The 22,536-nt window shown below is 40.9% G+C and overlaps 2 protein-coding genes across 2 annotated transcripts; one reads left to right on the plus strand and one right to left on the minus strand.

Annotated features, from left to right (window-relative positions):
- Nucleotides 1-1,515: 1,515 nt before the first annotated feature.
- Nucleotides 1,516-11,186, minus strand: LOC136541864 (ABC transporter G family member 53). The gene is made up of 24 exons (XM_066534026.1): nt 10,679-11,186; nt 10,293-10,413; nt 8,680-8,768; nt 8,510-8,594; nt 8,253-8,412; nt 8,082-8,158; nt 7,924-7,977; nt 7,723-7,813; nt 7,336-7,637; nt 6,864-7,145; nt 6,447-6,763; nt 6,201-6,361; nt 5,953-6,056; nt 5,707-5,866; nt 5,491-5,616; nt 5,261-5,403; nt 4,728-5,060; nt 4,050-4,340; nt 3,837-3,920; nt 3,611-3,744; nt 2,903-3,130; nt 2,601-2,772; nt 2,097-2,351; nt 1,516-1,979 (listed from the first exon to the last, which is right to left on the minus strand). The coding sequence occupies exons 1-24, from the start codon at nt 11,023-11,025 to the stop codon at nt 1,719-1,721; spliced, it is 4,377 nt and encodes a 1,458-aa protein (XP_066390123.1). The 5' UTR covers nt 11,026-11,186; the 3' UTR covers nt 1,516-1,718.
- Nucleotides 11,187-20,918: 9,732 nt separating this feature from the next.
- On the plus strand, nt 20,919-22,273 carry LOC136546060 (serine/threonine-protein phosphatase PP2A-2 catalytic subunit-like). The gene is made up of 5 exons (XM_066538041.1): nt 20,919-21,045; nt 21,569-21,652; nt 21,752-21,823; nt 22,022-22,093; nt 22,199-22,273. The coding sequence occupies exons 1-5, from the start codon at nt 20,953-20,955 to the stop codon at nt 22,241-22,243; spliced, it is 366 nt and encodes a 121-aa protein (XP_066394138.1). The 5' UTR covers nt 20,919-20,952; the 3' UTR covers nt 22,244-22,273.
- The last annotated feature ends 263 nt before the right edge of the window (nt 22,274-22,536 follow it).

A 22,536-nucleotide genomic window follows, 5' to 3' on the forward strand; every position in this document is an offset into this window, starting at 1 on the left:
TAATATGTGTTCATGGCCTTTCTAGGGATCTAAACATTATCCGAGTATCCAACAAAACTTTGGTTGGCTACTTCAATTGACTAATTTTTAGTTTGAACTAACAAATAATCCAAGGCAATCCAAATAGGCCCTTTGCATTGGTTCACCGGGTGCTTATTCTTCATGGATATTGATAACAATCGAATGCTGCATAATATTCTAAATACGAATCTAGAGTCATATAAAGAAAACACTATTCGCTTAAATAGTCGTTAGCCCATTTACTCACCGTTTAAATGCTACAAGGTAGTACATCGTTTCGTTTAACCGTCCCCTTATCCCGTTTAAACGGTCGTTTTGCCCGTTTAAGTGGTCGTTTTCTCCAAATAATGGCTAAACGGCGAGTAACCAACTTGTATCATATGCATAATATGCCAAACTCTAAAGATAATATTTTTCGTGGATGGCTAACTATACTGACCATGTGAGCTACTAACTTGTTACTTCAGTTTTTATGTAAGTTGTGTTATGTTATTTGTATGTGCGCGCATTAAGGACCGAACTGTGAATCTATGGTTTATTATGGCCTATGAGTTACCATATATATATTGTTCTACCGAACTCTATATAAGTAAGATTGACCTATTTACATGTAGTTTAACTATGAATTTCTTATTTCATATCATTGTGATTATTTTATTGTTTGATCTCTTGAATATATTCAATGGGTACCTATCAAGTATCAGGCGCGGTTACTAAAATTCTACCCGTAAGCATGCTCACGGACGGGAAAAAGCTAGAGTTTATACCCGTATCTTATCTGACCCGCTGCTCTCCCTATGCAGAAGTGCTTGCCCTGAGAGGCCTTAGCTAGCCCTAAGTCCCTAACGGCAGTAATCTTGTTCCCGGTGTCGGCAATAGTGGTCTTAATCAAATTTTCCATTTGTTCTTGAGTTTTCCTGTTGTTTTGCATGCGCATAGAAGAAGCCAGATCTGGTGGTAGAGATTAAGCAGTTCCCAGATTAAATCATTTATAATCAATAAATAAACTATATATATTTTTGAGAATCAATAAATAAACTATATGATATGTTAGTACAATACAAACTCTGTTCCTCTGCGAGCCAAGGCCGCGATGTAAGGCCCACATCCTATTGTACCTGGCCCGTCCACATGCAGGCTGCGGCCACGGCACTTTGGGGAGTTGTGGTCTCCCGCGTTCGCACATCAGCACGAGAGTCCAATGAGCGCAAAAGGTGTTCAGGCCTCTTTGAACTTCTCCGTGCTCAGGTCCATTAAACAATTCAGCGAGTTATGGCCCGTGCCCAAGAGGCTCGCCGGCGCTTTTCCGTCCAAGCACCGATGAAGAGAGCCGCCCGACGCTCTCTAGTTTCTACTCGCAACGAGCATTTCGTCAAAACAGCTCGCCGGCGAGGCTCCATTGCGTGGATGGATCACCCCCCTTGCTGCCCCGCATCTTTTCATGTACTAATCTCAATCTGGTCCGTCTTTTCTTCGTCTTCCCTCGATACAAAATTGGCAAAAGCTGAACTTGTTATAACATCGTAGGAATTGGGCATTATCGGCTAATTTTGCACCAACAGGTTCAATATCCTCTATCAGCTATACAATTTGACTCGAGATTGACAAGCTCTGACTAATGAATACGCTATTTACATACAATGCAATCCTTCTTCCGCAACGCCTGAGCCTTGGGATTAATCAAGCTGTCTCACCGTTTACCTCTTCTGGAAGTTGAATATCTTGAGCGAGAGCCCGAAAAGCAAGGCAAAGAGCACAGGAAATGCGACCACCACCACGGCAACCACCCACAGCAAGTCATGATGGTACCCAAAGTAGTCTTCGACAAAGTCAGATATACGCATCCCACCGTTACTGAACGTCTCGGTTACATCTCCAAATTGTGAAGTGACCAGTCCGTTGAGTGTCCATGCAATTGGGCAAATCCAGTAGAACCATCTCCACCAAACTGGAATTCTCTGTAGGGGCAAGTTGCCATTTTGAGCACAGATGAATTAGCATATATAACGAAAAGTAGGAGCACAGATTGGTTAGAAGTGAAACTACTAGACCTTTGAAAGAATTACTTTACTTACAGTTCTTGGTATTAAAAATCCCGAGAAAAGGTTCCAAATGGCATAAAACCCCGTGGACGCAACAGAGGAGACATTGTAGTTTGGAGTCAGGCCCACCACCATCATCCCGTAAAATGTGTAGTATGCTAGAGTGAAATACATGAAGAACAGGTACCAAAAGAACTTGGCAGCTGTCCATTCAAACCCAATCATAGCATACACCAGTACACCATATATTAAGGACTGAACAAAGATGTATGGAAGTTCAATTACAACCTGCAAATGGAGGTACAAGTTAGAACAACTTTTTGCTCTGTTTCCCTTTCTATTTCTCATGTTGTACTTTGATTTGAAGGGATTTTACTGTCTGTACCACCTTTTTATGGATGGAATAGAGTAGCTTACACATTCTTGAATCTGATTATGATTTGTTACAACCAAATTTAATGTGCTATCTCTGTTTTACTCACTATTTTTTTTCACATTCATTTGAAGTGATCGTTGATGAATGCCAGTAAATTTTACCTGTCCCAAGGCATATGGCAATGGCGAGTACATATGAGCCGCCCTTTCCCTGTAAAAGACTGTTCGCTCAACTGATACAACTGGCTGAATTGAACCAGAATTCTGTACTCCCATGAAAATAACCGAGGCATACATGGAACCCATGGCATTGAACAAGTCCTGTTGACTATCCCTGCAAGAGTAGAAGTAATATCTCCAGTGAACTGCAAGTTTGTGGTGAATGGGGACCAGGGGTGGCCTCTGTAACCGTAGGAAATTTGACATTTACATTTTTCTACTTCATTTTTGTTTATTATCATTACCTTTTTCTGCCTACACCCCAGAACATTGTTCCAAACAACAGGGCAATCACTGTTGTGTAGAAGTATTTGACAGCAGTATATGGAGGGTTTCTCCAATATGACATACTTTGCTTCCACAGGCAAGCGGAACACTGTGTGAGGAAAGTCTGCGAGTATTCGGTTGGAAAGGATAGGTCACTTGAACCTTCTGGAGGCGTGCTTAGCTCCTTTATCAAAGTTTTATTCCTCCTGAAATACAACAAAGTTACAAAATTAGTGTTGACTGAGACATTGTTTGACAGTGTATTATCTTTTTTGTGGAATTGAAATACCAATTCCAAAATAGAGTTACATATTAATATTTTGACCTTTTGAAAGGATATGTATATGGTTTCAGAATTATTTATGCACATATTGTTTGAAAATAGGGAAAACAGGAATATTCCGCTGCAGGGCAGATGGACCCGGTACCCTAAACCCTTAGCAGTGTCAATATATGCCCCTCCTAGAGGATAAAATCCATACTCTTGGAAAAGGCCTTGTGCTTTGCAGTTTAAGGATCTGCACTCTCAGACTACTAGTGTTTAAAAATAATGAAGCCATTTACAATTTCTTTCCTATTCTCAAAATATGAGATTTCGGAGCCTGAATCAAAGTCAGATAGGTCTGTACTTCTTACTCCTCGATAAGATAATTATAAACTATGAACCATAACACACATGCACATACCTGTATAATTCTGAATTCTTGTATACTTCACTGAAGTTAATACCAGTTATCTGTTCTTGCATTGTACTAGTCACTTCCAGCATCCATGTCGAGGGGTTGTAGCCATCTTTTATCTTGTTGACACCTTCGATACCCTTGGTAGAATCAAGGAAAGACCAGTTAGATAATGTCAGTGTGAAACTGTAATTCGTTGAAATATACAATAGTTAAGTTGCTCCTTCCTCACCTCAAAATATTTGATCAGTTCACATGAGTGTAGTCCTAGTGGACCTACATAAATCTCTTCACCTCCACGTTTCATAAGGAAGAGCTGCAGTTGTGCACAGAGCCATTAGGTGTTAAAGTTCTGGAAACTATAATGCAAATAGCAAAAGTGTTGGTTCACTCTTTCCTTCTGCATTCTAAAATAAGAAACTATGTTTTGTATGGTTTTCTTCACCTCATCAAAAGATTCAAAGATATCTATACTTGGTTGGTGAATGGTACAAACAACCGTTCTTCCTGTGTCTACAGTATTCCTTATTGCCCTCATGACAATAGCTGCTGCTCGAGCATCAAGTCCAGATGTCGGTTCATCCATGAAAATTATAGAAGGATTAGCAACAAGCTCAACAGCTATTGTTAGCCTCTTCCTTTGCTCTGTTGATAGTCCACTCACACCAGGCAATCCCACCAATGCATCTTTTAAGGGTAAAAGCTCCACAAGCTCCATAACCTCATCAATAAACATCTGCACAGAGAAAATCAGATTTTATGTGTCATAGTACATAGTGAGACACTGTCTAAAAAGTTATTACTTATACTGTAAAATGACCAGCATGTTCGATCATGTCTATCTGAAATTTTCTATGATCTTAAATTCTGGGTTGTTCAAGATTTCCATCTATATTATCACATAACATTTATTATCAACTTGGCTGTGATCTTTTTTTTTTGGAACAAAAACTTGTCTGTGAACTCAAAATCTAGTTTTGTCAAGATTTTCATCTATATCACTACATAACATTTCATACCAACTGGTAAAATTACTCTCATTCTAACCATATTACACATACTTTGCTAATGCATGCATGTATAATTTTGTTAAACAAAGTGTTGTCTTTGTTCTTTGGCAAACCTTTCTTGTTGAGGAATCAACATCAGCAGGTAATCTGAGCCATGCGGAGAATGCAAGGGATTCATAGACAGTAACATTTGGTGAATGGATGTCATTTTGCTCACAGTATCCTGACACACGAGCAAAAGTTTCTTGTTTCTTCGGGTAACCTGATATGGTAATGTTGCCCTCAATGTATCCACTGGTCTTCCTCCCAGCCAACACATCCATCAGTGTTGTCTTGCCAGCACCACTGACACCCATAAGAGCAGTAAGTACTCCTGGCCTAAACGAACCACTTATACCCTTCAGTAGTTCCAACCGGGTCTCTGTGACACCTTGTGCTCTGATTGCCTACATGTTTTATTGGATATAAATAAACTATTATAAATGAATGCTTTGCACTTAGATGGTATGAAAACATACAAGAATCTGCAAGAATATTTGTAATTCCTTAAAACTGGCCCTTTGACTCCTTTTTTTCTTAATATAATGATGCTCAGCTCTCACACATGTTCGATAAAAAATAAAAAATTTCCTTAAAAAGTGAATACCTCTGGCATGTCCACACTGTATCTTATATCTTCAAAAGTGATGGAGAGAGGTACAAAAGGGAGGACCATTCCTTTGTTGACTGGACTAGAATTTACTGTTGCATGGTTGGAAGCTGCTTCATCATTGCTCTCATCCAAAGTACCTGATAGCATATCACATATGCAAGGTTATCAGGCACATCAATATATTCTTATGTAATATTAATTAATTAAGATGAAACTAGAATTACTTCTAGCTGTTACTGTAGTGCTGGCAACCCGTCCTCTCGATGATGCTTCTAAAACTTCACCAGTTAGATTTGCTTGTTTTATCTTTAACGTCTCCTCAGAAATTGTTGGTTGATTGCTGTCAAATGCTGCAGGGAGCATAATTCGTAAGGCTTGAATTTGATTGTTTGCAGTATGTATTTTAATGTCCTTGTAGATGCAGAATACCATTTACTCACGTTTGAGGAATGTGAGGCAGATAGTGTAGAGTATATTGAATAGCAGCACATATCCAAGCAAGGCACCCACACCAATCCAGTACCATTTTGCCTCAGGAAAAAGTCCACGAGATTCTAGAACTAGTTTTCCAAGTGGTTCTGCTGAACCGGGGATTACTTGCTGCATATAAGAGTATCAATAAGCTTTAGTCATTATTCGTTGATTATACTTGTGAAGGTTATGCCTTTCTGAAAATATATTTTTACCTTATTCCAGCTGCTACCCAGGAATTCATTTACTGATATGGCGTTTTGTGCATACATCAGGGGTGATATCCAGTACCCCCAAATCCACCATTTCTTCACATTCTCTGTTAAATCAAAGGAATAGTTTAGTTCAAGAATTCTTGTATAAGTACCGCTGCCATATCAGATGAATAATAGCTGAAGTTAGGAAGTTCAAGCCATGTTTACGTTGTTACATTATACTTTGAGTTAGCTGCTTTTGCATATACCTCTTGCCAGGAGGAATCCACCCAAAAGCATGCATATCAGAATGCCGAATGAACCAAGGGTGCTTGCAACAACCTGATGCCTTGCAAGCCCAGCAATGAAACGGAACAATCCTGATGATGCCTCATTCATTAGTAAGAGGAGCAGGAACTGTCTAAAAAGTCTGCAGCAGGTTGATCAAACTTGATCAGGTTCTGTAATACACTCATAAACATGCTGCTCTGGGATAGAAATTTTGGTTTCCTTACCTTTCTACGTTGGGATCAAATCCAATAACATAGTATGTTATGAAGACCCAAATTGTTACATTGAGCAACGAGAGGGGAGTCTTAATGATCCATGATGGCAAGGAGTATGTCCATGCAGGGTAGAAGAGAAGATCCCTTTGCTTGAAGAAAACTGGGAGCTTTGCAATAGTTAGGCCAATTTCTGCTAGTCCATTGAACATGACCATCAGGATCCCAAAGAACAGGGCACCCATGTATATCCTTCCATCTGTTACTGAGTCACGATGCATATTGGTTCGGAGAAAGACGGTCATCGTAATGAGTGCCATGAGTGTTAGCTGAACAATAGGTAGTAAACAAAAAGGAGTTGTCATTTAAGTTTCAGAGGTGTGGCTGACATAATTTGAATCTGAAAAAGCTCTGGTTCTTGAGAATCACCTGAACTGCCTTGAATATGTATACGAACGAATTTCTTTTCATTAGCAATATCTCTCTGTCAATATTTGCTTTAAGTAGCTCTTTCACGCTGGCGCCATATTTTGATGTTTTCAGAGCAGCAGGATGGCTCGTACTCTTGTCGAATGGGACTGCCAACTCATTTTGTATAGCCTCACCAACATGGAAAGATTGAAATGCTTCTGCAAACTCCTTCACGGGGACGTATCGGTAGGTGTCATCACCATGTTTCCAGTATTGTCTCTGATCTTTCTTTGATGTAACCTATCACATTTCAATTATTGCCTGTCAAACTTGTGCACTATTATAGCCCAAAAAAAGATCAGCAGTACTGAATAATATGATCCTAGCATTACATATTTCTGAAATGTGTTATTTCGAGATCTTTTCTTTTTAATTAAATACCCTGCTAGAAAAGCTTGATACAGAACTGTAATGAAAGTACAAAACTTACTTCCTGCAGGAAGTCTGCTACACCTTTCCGCTGCGGGCATTTGAAGCCAACTGACTCAAAGAACTCAAGAACATATTCACGAGGACCATTGTAGACAACCTGACCATCTGAGAGGAGAATTATATCATCAAACAATTCATATGTCTCAGGTGCAGGTTGTAGCAAAGTGATAACTGCTGTTCCGCCAACAATGTGAATGGTTTGCCGGATAGAGTTCACAATCTGGAAGGTTGTTGAGCTGTCAAGTCCGGTTGATATCTCATCCATGAAAAGGGCTCGTCCTGGGGTGACAAGCATCTCAGCTGCAGGGACAATTTCAAGCGTGAATGAGTTAGATCATAGAGAAGTAATCTGAGAATCTGATACTTAATTCTCAAGGTTCATTACCTGTAGTTACTCGCTTTTTTTGGCCTCCGGATATGCCTCTCAACATATTGTTTCCAACGATTGTGTCAGCACAGATATCCAACCCCAAGACCTGGAATTTATCGGATGTAAAATAAGTATTAGCAATGCATTACGTTTTTAATCTTCTGAAACCATTAAGAACATGTGAGGTAAATTTGTTGGCACTTTAGTAGGGTGCACCTTTAGTATGTGATTTGTGACCACATCAGCCTTTTGCTCTCCTGTAGCAGCAGCCTACATAATCAAAAGGTTGATGCATCAAACATGTAATTGTAATGTCAGCAGGTGAAAAAGAACAACTGGAGCCGACTAAAAGCTGATGTATGATTTGCTCAAACCTTCATGTAGGTATCGGTTTCTTTATCTGGTATGATTCCTGCGTCCTTTTCTCTCCTTGACAATTCCACTAGCAAGTCTGAACATTTTTTTTATCGAATGTTAATAATTCAATGTTATATATATGCTACTGAGAGGAGTTTTGAATTGTCTATTTCTTTCCTTGGTCTTACCATAGCGATGACCACTTCCTTGACATCTTGCAGAGAAATTGACCGTCTCACGAACAGTTAATTCTCCCATGTGTAGATCATGTTGACTGACATAAGCAGCTGATCTCCGGGCCTCAAACTCGTCCATTGTATGCCCATTGTAAGTTATATCCCCTGTTACCTTTGATTACAGTATATCATCATATTAGTATAGTACTCCCAAAGTCTATTCAAGTATTCATCCTTTACAAAGGACCATGCAAGAACGAAGCAAGTACCTCAAGATTTGAAGGGAGTGTTCCAGCTAAGGCCAGCAGCAGTGAGGTTTTCCCCGCGCCAGGAGGACCCAAAAGCAGTGTCATTCTGAAAACATCAGGAATAAGGTAAATACAAATGCCCTAAGGAGACAAATTCAGGGGTTCAGAATATGTTGGGATTGGGAAATTACCTGTGCGGCTTGATAATACCGCTGACATTGTGAAGGATCGATATTTTTTGTTTCCTACTTGGTGTTATGTGAAGCGCATTTACGATGCCCTATTTGACGTGGTTACCAACATGTCAGTTCACAAGAGGATATTACAAGTTTTTGGAACAATGTATGATTGCATTCAGGTATACGAGATGCAATGGTACTCTGCAACTGCAGATCGACTTTGTAATGTTAAGCGTGCAGTGACTGAAACAGGATATTCCAAGACTGAAACTACATGTCGCTTGAACTTATCAACCTGCCTTATCAGCCATGGTACAGTGTTTTTGTCCCACAACAAATCAGCGAACAGTACTTTTTAGCCTGGCTTTTCAGCGAAGCGAACAGGGCAAGCCAAATTAGCATGAATATTCCTTGAGTAAACAAAGGAGGAAAAAAGAAAAGGAGAAAAAAGAATGACAAGTCAAATTAGCATGGATTTTTTTTGCGAGAGAGAACAGGCCCCTACTGATAAAGAATAGAATTAAAACATTTGAGTACAAGTAAAGAGCTAGTCAAATTAGTATGTTGACCTGAAACTCAGTTTTGCGCTTGATTAGACAATACTCGTGAGAGGCGAGACTAGGGTGTTTAAATCTAGTGGCTAAAGTTTAGGGGTGTCACATCAAGTGTCACATGGGGTGTCACATCGAGTGTTTAGATAGTAATAATAAAACAAATTACACAAGTCCTCAGTAATCCGCGAGATGAATTTATTAAGCCTAATTAATCTGTCATTAGCACATGTTTACTGTAGCACCACATTGTCAAATCAGGGACCTTAAAAAATTCATCTAGCAAATTTGTTTCAGTCTATGCATTTAGTTTCATAATTAGTCTATATTTAATACTTCATGCATATGTTCAAACATCTGATATAACATGGGCTAAAGTTTACGAGGGGGAAATAAACAAGTCAGCCCATGTTAGCGTGAGCAATAAGACCACATGTTAGTGGACAGAGGACATGTTAGACAGAGGACATCACAGGCATCCAGTTATCCTAACGAGCTTCCTTTGTTTGATGTGACATGCGTCCTACCATCTTTTTTGACTTTTATATATATATATATATATATATATATATATATATATATATATATATATATATATATATATATGGATATAAGGCCTTGTTTAGATTGGGATTAGGAATCAGTATTTGGCACTGTAGCACTTTCATTTGTATTTGACAATTATTGTCCAATCATGGCCTAACTAGGCTCAAAAGATTCGTCTCGTAATTTACAATCAAACTGTGTAATTAGTTATTTTTTATCTACATTTAATACTCCATACATGTGTCCAAAGATTTGATGTGATAGAGAGAGAGTGAAAAAACTTGCAATCTAAACAAGGCCTAAATATACATGTGCCCAAATCCCTAAAATGGTGAATTCTAAATGCTGCTTGCCTGTCGTTAGCGATGATCAATGTCTCTGAATTACTACATTGCTCGATGATCTGAATCGATTTGACAAATGACAAGTATGTCTGGTATTGGCGTAGAATTGTTTTTTTGTATGTACAACAAAAGAAGTTACTCAAGTTCAAAAGAGACAGAGGGGCCCTCTCGGTGTGGAACATACCTCGAGCACATTGGCGTATGTGTTGAAGATGGTGGGCAGGCCCCTGCTGCCGACATAGGCCTCTGCCTTGACGTTCAGGTTCTGGTACCGCACTTCGATCTTGGGCAGCTCAATCCCCACTCTGCACCGTATAGAACAATCAACAGAAGGAAATCATCACATCTCATCTCTGTTTGTTTGTTTGCAGGATAATAAAGTTTTCACAAAGACGGAAATAGTTTAGCATTTGTTTTTGACTAATTATTGGTCTCCGATCCTATGGCACATGCATGGTGGCGGGAAAGGCAAGCTGACACTACTGCGGAAGAAGAAGATGGCGGCACACACGGCAAGCCGGGAAACCGGCAACGATTGAGGCAGTGCATGCGGTCTCTTCTGTTACTTACCGGTCGACGCGGTCCTTAAACTTGGACAGGAAGCGCTGGTGGTCGTCGCCGACCCAGGCGAGGCGCTGCAGCAGCGCGTGGCGCTCCTGCGGGTCGAGCTTCTGCACGTTCACCTGGCGGAGGTCGCCCTCGGGCATGGCGAGCACGGCCGTCCGCGCGCGGTCGTAGGTGGGCAGCTTCTCGAGCGCCGCCCACCGCAGGGCCTCCTCGTCGTCGTGGCCGCCCCCGCCCCCGCTGCCGCCATCCCCGCGCGACGACAGCGAGGAGAAGACGTTGCTGGCGGCGGACCACACCGATCCGTCCCGCCGCAGGCTCCCCAGCGCGTGTATCTCCCCGGCGTCGTCCATCCCGCCGCCGCCGATAAGGCCGCCGCCACGCCGCCAACAACGAGAAGAGAAGAGAAGAGGGGACTTGGATGAGAGGTTCCTCCTAGCTCTTCGGTCCCACTACGGGAACGGAACGGAACCGAACCGGCGGATGCGGATGACTAGCAGGTCGTTAGGCCTCGTCGTCGTCTTGGACTGCCGCGCTCGCATCGCATCGGGTTATATTGCGGTGCGGGGCGCCGCGAGGAGAAAGAAAGGGACCCCCCACGACCACAAGGTTGGTCGACGACGGAGCTCGGTGGCCAGGTGGGTGTCTGAGGCGTGCACGCTCGACATGCGGTTGATGACGTCCGGCCTGACGACGCGACGCCTCGCGGGCTATACAAACTCGTATACAACTTTTATTTGCATGGCTCCGTCCCGGCCTCCAGCTCGGGCACGGGCACCACGAGGCCTTCTATATCTAGAGGTATACAAATCCATTTCATTTACTCGGGTGAGTGTGTACCTACGACTCACGTACAGCAACAGAATTTCAAATCTACAGTACACAAACGTGATTTAATTTTGCAAGGCACAGCTTGGAATAGGCTATTTCGCTATGGAGTTTGGAAGATCTTTAATGTGCCCGCAAAGTAACCACACAATTACTTATTATTATATTACTAGCAAAAGTGTCCGTACGTTGCAACGGGAGAGAAAATATTGTTAGATATTTATGGGAAACAAAGGCATGAATAGTATATAGGTATTTATGCTTTATTACCCTTTCTATAAATTTTAATAATTTTTATTTTATGATGACAAGACACGCATAATACTAACTTGATAGTGGCAATAATATGTAAATGTCATATATTAAACCCATATCGAATTAAAATACAATATTTATAAATTGTATTGGTCTGTGAAAGTGCTCAATATTTTAGTTGATGGTTTGATTAGCTAGACTATCGGAGGCCGATCAAAGTTTTAAAAGAATAGATTTTGTTTCTAATAAAAACTTACCATCAATGTGCTTCTACGAGAGGTCCTTGCACATCCATGTCCGCCGCCATGGTCAAAGTGCTGGGCGCGCGCCGCCTGCCCGTTGCTCGATCAAGCAAGCAGGATATTTTTTTTTATGTATGTAGCATGTTTCAAGTCCGTGAGAGGTTACATTTAGTGTGCTCTAGCAAGGAGCCCTTTTTATCTCATCTCAAACAGGACCTAAATAGAGTTGTATCTTTTCATTAATAAAAGAAGTTGTACCTATATAGGCTAACGTAGCTGAAAATGAGTTTATTATTTCATTTCATTTATTCATGGCGACACATTTTTTGTCAGCATAAAGTGATGCCTTATTTTCCTATTTGAGACGAACTAGGCATATTTGAGATCATTGGGTTGCTTGTGGTGGAGTGTATGCACCAACATTTAGGGCCTGTTTTGATCATAGCTGGACTGTTATCGAGATTATATGAATTATAATAATCGAGTATTTGGATTCCCTAGATTATGGTTGGTTAAAGTAAGAAATTTTTGTCCTATGCTTTAGTTTGGCAAGTTGGACAATCAAGGGGAGGGGGTGAGGGAGGGCCTGTTTGGATCACAACTAGATTATTATAATCAAATTATGCATGAGATTATTATAATCAGAATTATGGATTAAAATAGTCAGAGTGTTTGTGTACCTAGAGTGATTGACTATGGTTGGTTAAAGTGAGAAATTCCTATCTTATCCTTTATAATTTGGAAAGTTGGACAATTGGCAAGTTGGACTTTCAGCAACAATAATCCCTTATAACGTCCTGGTCTCACCTTGATTATGGAATTATGATAATCAAGAGGTTTGATTATAATAAATCTATCATATAATCAATACTGTTTGGATCAAAATCTGATTATGATAATCGCAGGGGTATCCAAACAGGGCCTTATTAGACTTTCAGCATCCATAATCCCCTCAAACTTGGTCTCACCTGGATTCTAGGATTTTGGATCAGGGGTTCTAATTATAGTAACCCATCATCAAGATTTGATTATATAATCTGATTATTATAATCATAGGTATCAAACAGGGCCTTTACATGTGTTCTTACATTTTAGATTTATTCTAAGAAGAAATAGCATTATTTATTTTGTATTCAGTAACGTGTTTCTTAACAACAAGTACCTGTGGTGAGTTTGTTAATTGTTTCTGCGTCAACTGTGCTGTATCTTAAAAAAAACATTGTGAAGCCATCCATGAACATATTATAATCTCCTTTTCTAGTAGGAGCATATGGTCCATGAATTTTCTGCTATATAAGCCAAGCTGTACGTATTGAATTTAAAATAGGTTAAAACTAATGAACTTGACATTTTTGTAACTCTTTTGATTTTTTTTTCAAAAAAAAATGGCTTCTTTGTTTTACGGTTAGCATAGGGCATGTTTGGATCTCTTGGGCTAACAACTACTCCTTCTGTCTGAGTATATAAGGCATAACCACCTCTGGTTCAAAGACCAAGAAATACATTTAATTCCATCTCTCAACACTAGTACTACTGTATCGATGCACATGCTCCTAGAGAGAGCATGCCTTATATTATGGGACTAGATTAAAAAACGGTTATGCCTTATATATTAGGACGAAGGGAGTAGTTGCTAAACTTTAACCATTGATAATCCAAACAAGAGGACTAATGGATGGGCTAAAGTTTAGCTAAAGCCGCAAATAGTTGTTAGCTAACTGGTCCATAAAATTCAGCTATCGTGGGCTAAAGTTGGAGCACTTGGTAAAATCTAGCTAGGAGTACTATATTCCTTCAGTATTTAATTTAACTTTGTATTAAGTCAAACTTCATTAATTCTAACCAATTTTTTAGATTAAAATATATATTAGCATCCATAAGCTCATACAAATGCATTATCAAAATAAGTTCCATTGAGAATTTTGTAAAAAAAAACATTTCATTGATGTAGTTGTCAGTGAATTTTCCTATAAATTTAATCAAATTGAAAAGGTTTGACTTGGAACAAAGTAAAAATGAATTATAATTTGGAACGAATGAGATATTATAGACTACAAATGTTCACAACATCAGTTATTACCAACCGTTTGGAGTTACCGTTGCTACAATTGAATTGGTTTCCGTATAAGCTTAGCAAATTTCTAGGCTGTATAAGGAAATCCTTGGTTTTTTTTTGTTGGTCCTATCCCATGCATGATCATGTGTTGATCCTATCCTATGATCATGGAGTTCCACTTGCAGCAACGGAAGATTATGCTTGTATAGGAGCAAAAGCTTCTAAATTATTGGAGTCAATGATATTACACCCACTCCACTCAGTTCCCCACTCCCCAGGTTACGTTAGAGGGAGTCGCTGTCCAATGGCACCGTAGCGTCTCTCGGTAGCCTCTATCATGGATAGGGGAATAAGGCCAAACCACCTGCAGCTTATTATATCATATCATCATGCACTATACTAGCTAGTATTTTTATTTTTATTTTCTCTGGCATGCACTTGGCATACTAAATCACACACAGCTCACAGCTGCCCATTGACCGGGGAATCATGAAAAGTACGTGGCCCTTTGAAATGTAACAGATCGGGCAGTGACAGCGGTGAGGCGGCTAGTGGTAGAGGACAAACAATAACTCAACTGTCACATGACAGAGTGCAACCAAAATAAACATTCAGTTGACGATCTGATACTGACATACGAAAATGAGGGAATTCGTCATCCTGATGCAGCACGTAGGGCTTATTTTTTTATAAGAGATGTAGGGCTTATTTAGGTTAGAGGTGCAGGGGGACTGATGCATGGCCAAAAAAAAAAAATACTGTCTAAAAGTCGCCTAGAAAATTGATGATTTTTGCTTCAAAGGTGAGTCTGGAGAAAAATCTGTGTGGTTGAAAAACCATTGCTAGAGAATCTGAATCAATAATCATTAATCTTTGTTCGAATAATCAGTATAAGTTAGTGGATGGAAAAGGGATCACCATTTTTCTTAATCTGCTACAGTACTGTAAGGCCCCTATCATCACTAGGTGAAAAACGGTTTGTAGCAACGGAGCAAATTTTTTGTAGGGGCGGCTGGTGATGAAGCCGCCCCTACAGTGGCGTGCTGAGGAGCCCAGACACCAGCCGCCCTTACAAATGGAATAGCAGGGGCAGCTGGTAATACGAGCCGCCCCTACAAATGGGTTTGATTTGTAGGGGCGACTCACTCACCAGCCGCCCCTGGTGTTGATATTTGTAGGGGCGGCTGGTAATTCAACCGCCCCTACAAATGCCCGACGTACGCCAAACCAAAATATCAGCCCTCCTCTCTCTCTTCGTCTTGACTCTTCCTTCCCCTCCCCCTCTCTCTCTCCCTCGCTCGTTGTCCCGCGCCGCACCCTCCCTCTCCTCCGTCTCTCCCCCACGCCGCCCCTCCCTCCTGTTATAAACGATAGGCAATATAAACGACGAAGAACAGTAGATTAAACACAGGAGACACGAGATTTTAACGTGGAAAATCCTTCCAAGGTGGAAGGGAAAAAACCACGGGCACCAGCCAGCAAATCTTCACTATATCGGGTGAGGTTACAAACGCCGAAGATTTACAACTTGGGGATACCCTAACCTAGGGGCCTTCCCGTATACAAGTCTATGATGCCTCCTTTCATGAGGGAGATGGTCCGTATATATAGGGAGGAAAAACCCCACACCCTCGTCTATTAGCAATACGGAACTAATAGATGGTGTAGTCCATCTTAACGCTAATGGGCCGCTTCGCTTCGGCCCAAGCTTGAATTTGGATCATAGCTCAACAAACTCCACCTTGAGACAAATTTCTTCTTATAGCATTAAACGATCCTTCACCCTAAAACAACAAAGAAATACTTCCGGTGCCAAATAGCCTCTTGGGCTAAACAGTTATACCAACTAAGCTTGAGCAAAGCTCAAACTTAGCAACAAGAACTGGCTTTGTCAACATATCAGCAGGATTATCATGTGTGCTTATCTTGCATATCTTCAGCTTACCTTACGCGACCACATCGCGAACATAATGGTATTTGACATCAATGTGCTTCGTTCTCTCATGGAACATCTGATCTTTAGTGAGACATATAGCACTTTGACTGTCACAAAATAAATTAATGCAAGAATCATCTCCACAAAGCTCAGCAAACAAACCTTTCAACCAAACCGATTCTTTACATGCTTCAGCAATAGCCATGTATTCTGCTTCAGTGGTAGACAGGGCAACAACGGGCTGCAATGTTGCCCTCCAACTCACAGCACAACCACCAATAGTGAACACATAACCTGTGAGAGATCTCCTCTTATCCAAATCAGCAGCAAAATCTGAATCCACGTAGCCAGTGAGTCCCTTATCAGTCCTGCCAAACTTCAAACAGGCATTTATTGTACCACGAAGGTACCTGAAAATCAACTGAACAACCTTCCAATGTTCTTTACCAGGATTAGCCATGTATCTACTAACCAAACTCCTAGCATATGATAAATCAGGACAAGAGCAAACCATGGCATACATCAAAGAACCAACAGCACTAGAATATGGAACTCTTGACATGTACTCAAAATCCTCATCCGTACTAGCACATTGTAAAGCTGATAATTTGAAATGAGGAGCAATAGGAGTACTAATAGACTTTGCATCATGCATGTTGAAACAATGAAGAACTTTCTTAATGTAACTTTGCTGACTAAGAAATAACAAACCAAAATTTCTGTCTCTTGTAATTTCCATATCTAGAATCTTCTTAGCAGCACCAAGATCCTTCATCTCAATTACTCAACAGTTTCTTCAACATAGTGATTTCTTTCTTGCTCTTAGCAGCAATCAACATATCATCAATATATAACAGCAAGTATATAGGTGATCCATCAACAAATTTAATGTACACACAGCTATCAAATTCAGATCTCTTAAAACCATGTGACATCATAAAAGAATCGAACCTTTTATACCATTGACGAGGAGACTATTTCAAACCATATAAGGACCTCTTTAATTTGCAAACATGATCCTCCTTACCAGGTACTATGAACCCTTCTAGCTGGTCCATGTATATCTCCTCCTCGAGCTCTCTATGTAGAAACACAGTCTTTACATCTAACTACTCAAGCTCAAGATCTCGCATAGCAACAATACCGAAAAATGTACGAATTGAACTATGCTTTACAACTGAAGAGAACACATCATTATAATCAACACCAGGAATCTGACTGAAACCTTTTGCTACTAACCTTGCCTTAAATCTTGGAGGCTCACTAGGAGACAAACCCTCCTTTCTCTTGAAGATCCATTTGCAACGAACGGCCTTCTTATGTTTAGGCAAGCGCACAACATCCCATGTGCCATTTTTCTCAAGTGACTGCATCTCTTCTTGCATAGCGGAAATCCACTTATCGCGATCACCAGAAACAACAGCTTTAGTGTACGTAGCCGGCTCATTAATGTTCTCAACCTGTTCAGCACAACTAAAGGCATAATGAACAATATCACATTCCTCAATTAAACGTGGACGAGGTCCACAACTCCTCTTTGTTCTGCGATCTGCAATAGACTGATTTTGAGGCTGCAAAACAGGAGGTGAGTGCTGAACAATATCATGAACATTGTTATCAACAATTTCAGTTTCCTGATCATCTACGTGCTCCACCTGTACGCTAACATGTTCCTGCTCCTCATCAGAACCAACTGGTGAAACATCTGTGGACAAGCTGTCATTAAACATAACAGATTCATTGAAAACAACGTTCCTGCTCATGAAAGTCTTTTTAGTTTTAGGATTCCATAACTTATATCCTTTAACTCTGGAACCATAACCAAGAAACAGACACTTAATGGCTCTAGGTTATAGCTTTCCATTATCAACATGAGCATAAGCAGTGCAACCGAAAACTCTCAACTGTGAATAATCAGCAGGCATACCGGACCATACCTCAATGGGAGTTTTCTTATTAATTGGGATAGAAGGTGACCGGTTGATCAGGTAACAGGCAGTGTTAGCAGCCTCAGCCCAAAAATGCCTGTTCATACGAGCATTGGATAGCATGCAACGAGCCCTCGAGATGATGGTTCAGTTCATGCGCTCAGCCACATCATTCTGCTGAGGAGTGTACGGGATGGTGTGGTGCCTGACAATGTCTTCTTCCCTATAGTAATCATTAAAAGCATCCGAACAGAATTCACTGCCATTGTCAGTACGAAGCAATTTTATCTTCTTTTCAGTTTGTCTTTCTATCATAACTTTCCACTCTTTAAAAGTAGCAAAAGTATCATCTTTATTTTTCAGAAAGTAAGGCCACACTTTTCTAGAGTAATCATCAATAATGGTAAGCATGTAACGAGCACCATCATAAGAGGGCTTACGAGATGGCCCCCACAAATCAGCATGTACATAATCAAGTGTACCTTTAGTGGTATGAACAGATGCATTGAATTTTACCCTCTTGTGCTTACCAAAAACACAGTGCTCACAGAACTTCATCTTACCCACAGTGCAGCCATCCAGCAGGTCTCTCTTGATCAATTCTGCCATACCAAGTTCATTCATATGCCCAAGACACATATGCCAGAGATTAGTTTTACTTGGTTCATCATTAGAAACAGCAGCAACAGTGACGGAACCATGTAAAGTACTTCCTCTAAGAATATATAACTTTGCAGAATTCATATCACCTATCATATGAATGAGAGAACCTTTTGATACCTTACACACTCCATCTGAACCGGAGTGTCTGTATCCCTCGGCATCAAGTGTGCTGAGGGAGATAAGATTTCTGGCCATCCCTGGTATGTGTCTCACATCTTTCAGTGTGCGTATCATGCCATCATGCATCTTGATCTGAATGGAGCCAATGCCCATAATCTCACGTGGGTTGTTATCTCCCATACGCACGACATCTCCACTCTGCACAGACTCGTAAGAACTGAACCAATCTCTGTTAGAGCATATATGAAACGAGCATGCATAATCAAGTATCCATTCATCACGATCAGCAACACAACTAGCAAAAACAACCAGAACGTCTCCTGAATCAGAAGTATCAACAGCGGAGACAACAGAGGCCTTACCATCACCATTGGATTTGTTTTTCGGTTTATACGTACCGTTTCTTTTCTCCATATTCTACAGCTTCCAACAATCCTCAATGACAAGAGTATCTTTCTTACAATACCTACAGAACTTATCCCTGCCTCTGGACTTAGAACGGCCTTTACCATTCTTGCTCTTATCTCGATTATTGTTGTTGTTGTAGGTTTTCTGCTTGAGCCTGCCTCTAACCTGCAACACTTCACCCTTGGAGGACGACACATCAGACTGAACCATACCTTTCATCTTCTCCTTCGTTTGGAGGGCCTCATATACTTCTACAAGAGTTAGTTCATCACGGCTTAATAGTATGGTATCTCGGAAATTTGCAAACGAAGTAGGCAGTGAGCATAACAGTAGAAGAGCTAAATCTTTATCATCATATTTTACCTCCATCGACACTAGGTCGGCAACGATCTCCTTAAAGATCGACAAGTGGTTCATCACCGAACCACCTTCTTGCAGCTTGTGCGTGAACAACTTCATCTTCACGTGCATCTTACTGGTTAGATCCTTGGACATACAGATCGATTCCAGCTTAAGCCAAAGTTCTGCGGCAGTTTTCTCCTGCAGCACTTCTTGCAAAATATCATTATGTAGATGAAGTTGAATCAGAGACAGAGCCTTACGATCCTTTCGCTTCTCTTCAGCGGTCCATGACTTCTGCCATTTTCCTCTGAAACCGTCCAGCGCCTCATCAAGATCCAAAGATTGTGCCAGAATCGCCCGCATCTTGACTTGCCACAGTGCAAATCTCGTCTTGTAATCCAGCAGCGGTAGATCAAACTTCATCGATGCCATCGCGAAAACCCTAAGGTCAAAACAAGCTCTGGTACCACTTGTTATAAACGATAGGCAATATAAACGATGAAGAACAATAGATCAAACACAGGAGACACGAGATTTTAACATGAAAAACCCTCCCAAGGTGGAAGGGAAAAAACCACGGGCACCAGCCAGCAAATCTTTACTATATCGGGTGAGGTTACAAACGCCGGAGATTTACAACTTGGGGATACCCTAACCTAGGGGCCTTCCCGTATACAAGTCTATGATGCCTCATTTCATGAGGAAGGTGGTCCGTATATATAGGGAGGAAAAACCCCACACCCTCATCTATTAGCAATACGGAACTAATAGATGGTGTAGTCCCTCTTAACGCTAATGGGCCGCTTCGCTTCGGCCCAAGCTTGAATTTGGATCATAGCTCAACCTCCTCCCCACCTCTCGTTCTCTCCTCCATCCTCCGCCGGCCGCCCTCTCACGAGTCGTGCCCGCCCAGATCTAGGGTTCCATCCGCGACAAGATGAGCAGCCCCCATGGCGGCCTCGACGATCAGATCGAGCGGCTCATGCAGTGCAAGCCGCTCGCTGAGCCCAAGGTAACGCCTTCTCCGTCGCTCTCCTCTTAGTTCGAGGTGCTTTTTCACCAGATCTGGCGGAATTGCGGGGCCGGGGGACGGGTCCCGGGGGAGATCTGGTCTCCGGACGCATTGCGATGCTGGTTGGCGCGGAAATGGCTGGCGGGGGCGTTTGATTTGCTCTGGCTGGCGCTGGGCCTGGGCGGTTGCCAGCTGGGGATGTGGTTGTGAGCTAAGCGGGACGCTACTTTTTTTTAAGCTGAAGAAAAAAAAGTTTTTTTAGCCCCCCTCTGGCGTTTGTGACGTTGAATTAATTTCTCTGCTTCAACTGAAAACAATTATGTCTTCTCATTTCACCACGATCTTTGGTGGCCACATGACGATTTCTCCCTTGACTTTATGCTAAAAGGATAATGCTAGGGAGCCTAGAACTGCTCCAAGATGTAAACATCCCACCTTGTGATTAATGGATCTGTAGAATTAATATCCACAATTGATTTGCTCTGCTGGGATGGGAGGTTCTGATCCAGTGCAATTTATGTTTCAGGTCAGAGCTCTGTGTGAGAAGGCAAAGGAGATTCTCATGGAGGAAAGCAATGTTCAGGTTCGCTGTTTTGATTGCTTTGGCTTAAGTTATCAGCAATTTCATTGTGTGACCAATTGATATATTATCTTGTTTGGGACAGCTTAACTTTTCTTCATATCTAGCTTAAGCTTTGACCCGGCCCAATTAGCAATAAAAAAATGGTTTAAGTTCCCAGCTCACACTCTATGCCACCTTGCACAATCTAAATTTGTGTTTTGCTAACTAAATGCATAAACTTGTGACACCTTATACCACGTCTTCATTCCTGATGTTATGACACCTTATATTGCGTCTTCGTTCATGATGAAAGATTCCTGAACCTACCTTTTTTAAGCTTTTTATAAAAAATGTCATAGTGGTGGGAAAGAAACACCTTCTGAACCTTCTGAACTGTATAGCTTTAACCAACATTTGAACACCAGGAGATAACATGGATGCTTTCAGATAATCTATGCTGTTTAGATGCTGGATTCACAGATGCAGCTCTTATTTGGTCATGTTATTTGACTTTGGACGATTGGTTTTGTCGCCATTGTTGCAGCCTGTAAAGAGTCCTGTTACTATATGCGGTGATATCCATGGACAATTTCATGATCTTGCTGAACTCTTCCGAATTGGTGGAAAGGTACCTCACTATTTTCTGTTCATCTGCTTCTGTCACTTCTCCGATTTAATAAAGAAACATGTTAAAATTTCAGTATCTTGAAACTTTCACTTTTACCAGTGTCCAGATACGAACTACCTGTTTATGGGAGATTATGTTGACCGTGGTTACTACTCTGTCGAAACTGTCACAGTAAGTGTAAACTCACATGTCTTTATGTTAGCACCATCATATTCATCTACCCATAGTGATCATGAGCAGTATAGGTGTGTAGTGTGCACTCTACTGAAAAGCTGATCATATCTGCCTTTTGTCGTTCCTACTTCAAATCTCTAAATTGCAGAACTTTACTAATTCTTGGCACTAATTTTATCCACTGCAAACAAACAGCTTTTGGTGGCTTTAAAAGTTCGATATCCTCAGAGGATCACCATTCTCAGAGGAAACCATGAAAGCCGACAGGTATACAATTTCTTGTTTCACAAATTGTTCATGTTTTCTTGCTGCATCACTCCATTCTCTGTTATCAGCTGTACAAATTAAAGTTTTTAGTGAAATTATTTGCAGATTACTCAAGTTTATGGGTTCTATGACGAATGCTTAAGGAAGTGAGTGTCTTCTCTTAGGTTATTTATACTATATCAGCTTGTTTGTGTGAGCAGGCTTTGTGATAATTTATAACTCAAGTGATCTTTTTATCCAATTACATGAGCAATTGTCTAAAAGAAAAGAAAATGTTACCCTCACTTCAAGCGGGACAAAATAATTTAATTGATGAGATTGAATCGCATTGAGAAGATAGTTCAGAGGACGCCTGAAAACAGTACCAGGAAATCAAGTTCAAACTCTAAATTTATTCACGTATAAGCTTTATTTCGACTGGTACTTATACTTGCTTAGTACAA

Source organism: Miscanthus floridulus, chromosome 3 (genome assembly GCF_019320115.1).
Source record: "Miscanthus floridulus cultivar M001 chromosome 3, ASM1932011v1, whole genome shotgun sequence".
In the NCBI taxonomy this organism is placed as follows: Eukaryota; Viridiplantae; Streptophyta; class Magnoliopsida; order Poales; family Poaceae; genus Miscanthus; species Miscanthus floridulus.

Bases quoted from the DNA above. Each gene is read 5' to 3' on its own strand.
- LOC136541864 (XM_066534026.1), bottom strand. From the start codon at position 11,025: ATGGACGACGCCGGGGAGATACACGCGCTGGGGAGCCTGCGGCGGGAC. The intron at 5,404-5,490 runs GTAATTCTAGTT...ATATGCTATCAG, and splicing joins CACTACAGTAACAGCTAGAA to GTACTTTGGATGAGAGCAAT. The intron at 3,131-3,610 runs GTATGTGCATGT...GTTGTATTTCAG, and splicing joins AAGAATTCAGAATTATACAG to GAGGAATAAAACTTTGATAA.
- LOC136546060 (XM_066538041.1), top strand. From the start codon at position 20,953: ATGGGAGGTTCTGATCCAGTGCAATTTATGTTTCAGGTCAGAGCTCTG. The intron at 21,653-21,751 runs GTACCTCACTAT...CACTTTTACCAG, and splicing joins TCTTCCGAATTGGTGGAAAG to TGTCCAGATACGAACTACCT. The intron at 21,824-22,021 runs GTAAGTGTAAAC...GCAAACAAACAG, and splicing joins ACTCTGTCGAAACTGTCACA to CTTTTGGTGGCTTTAAAAGT.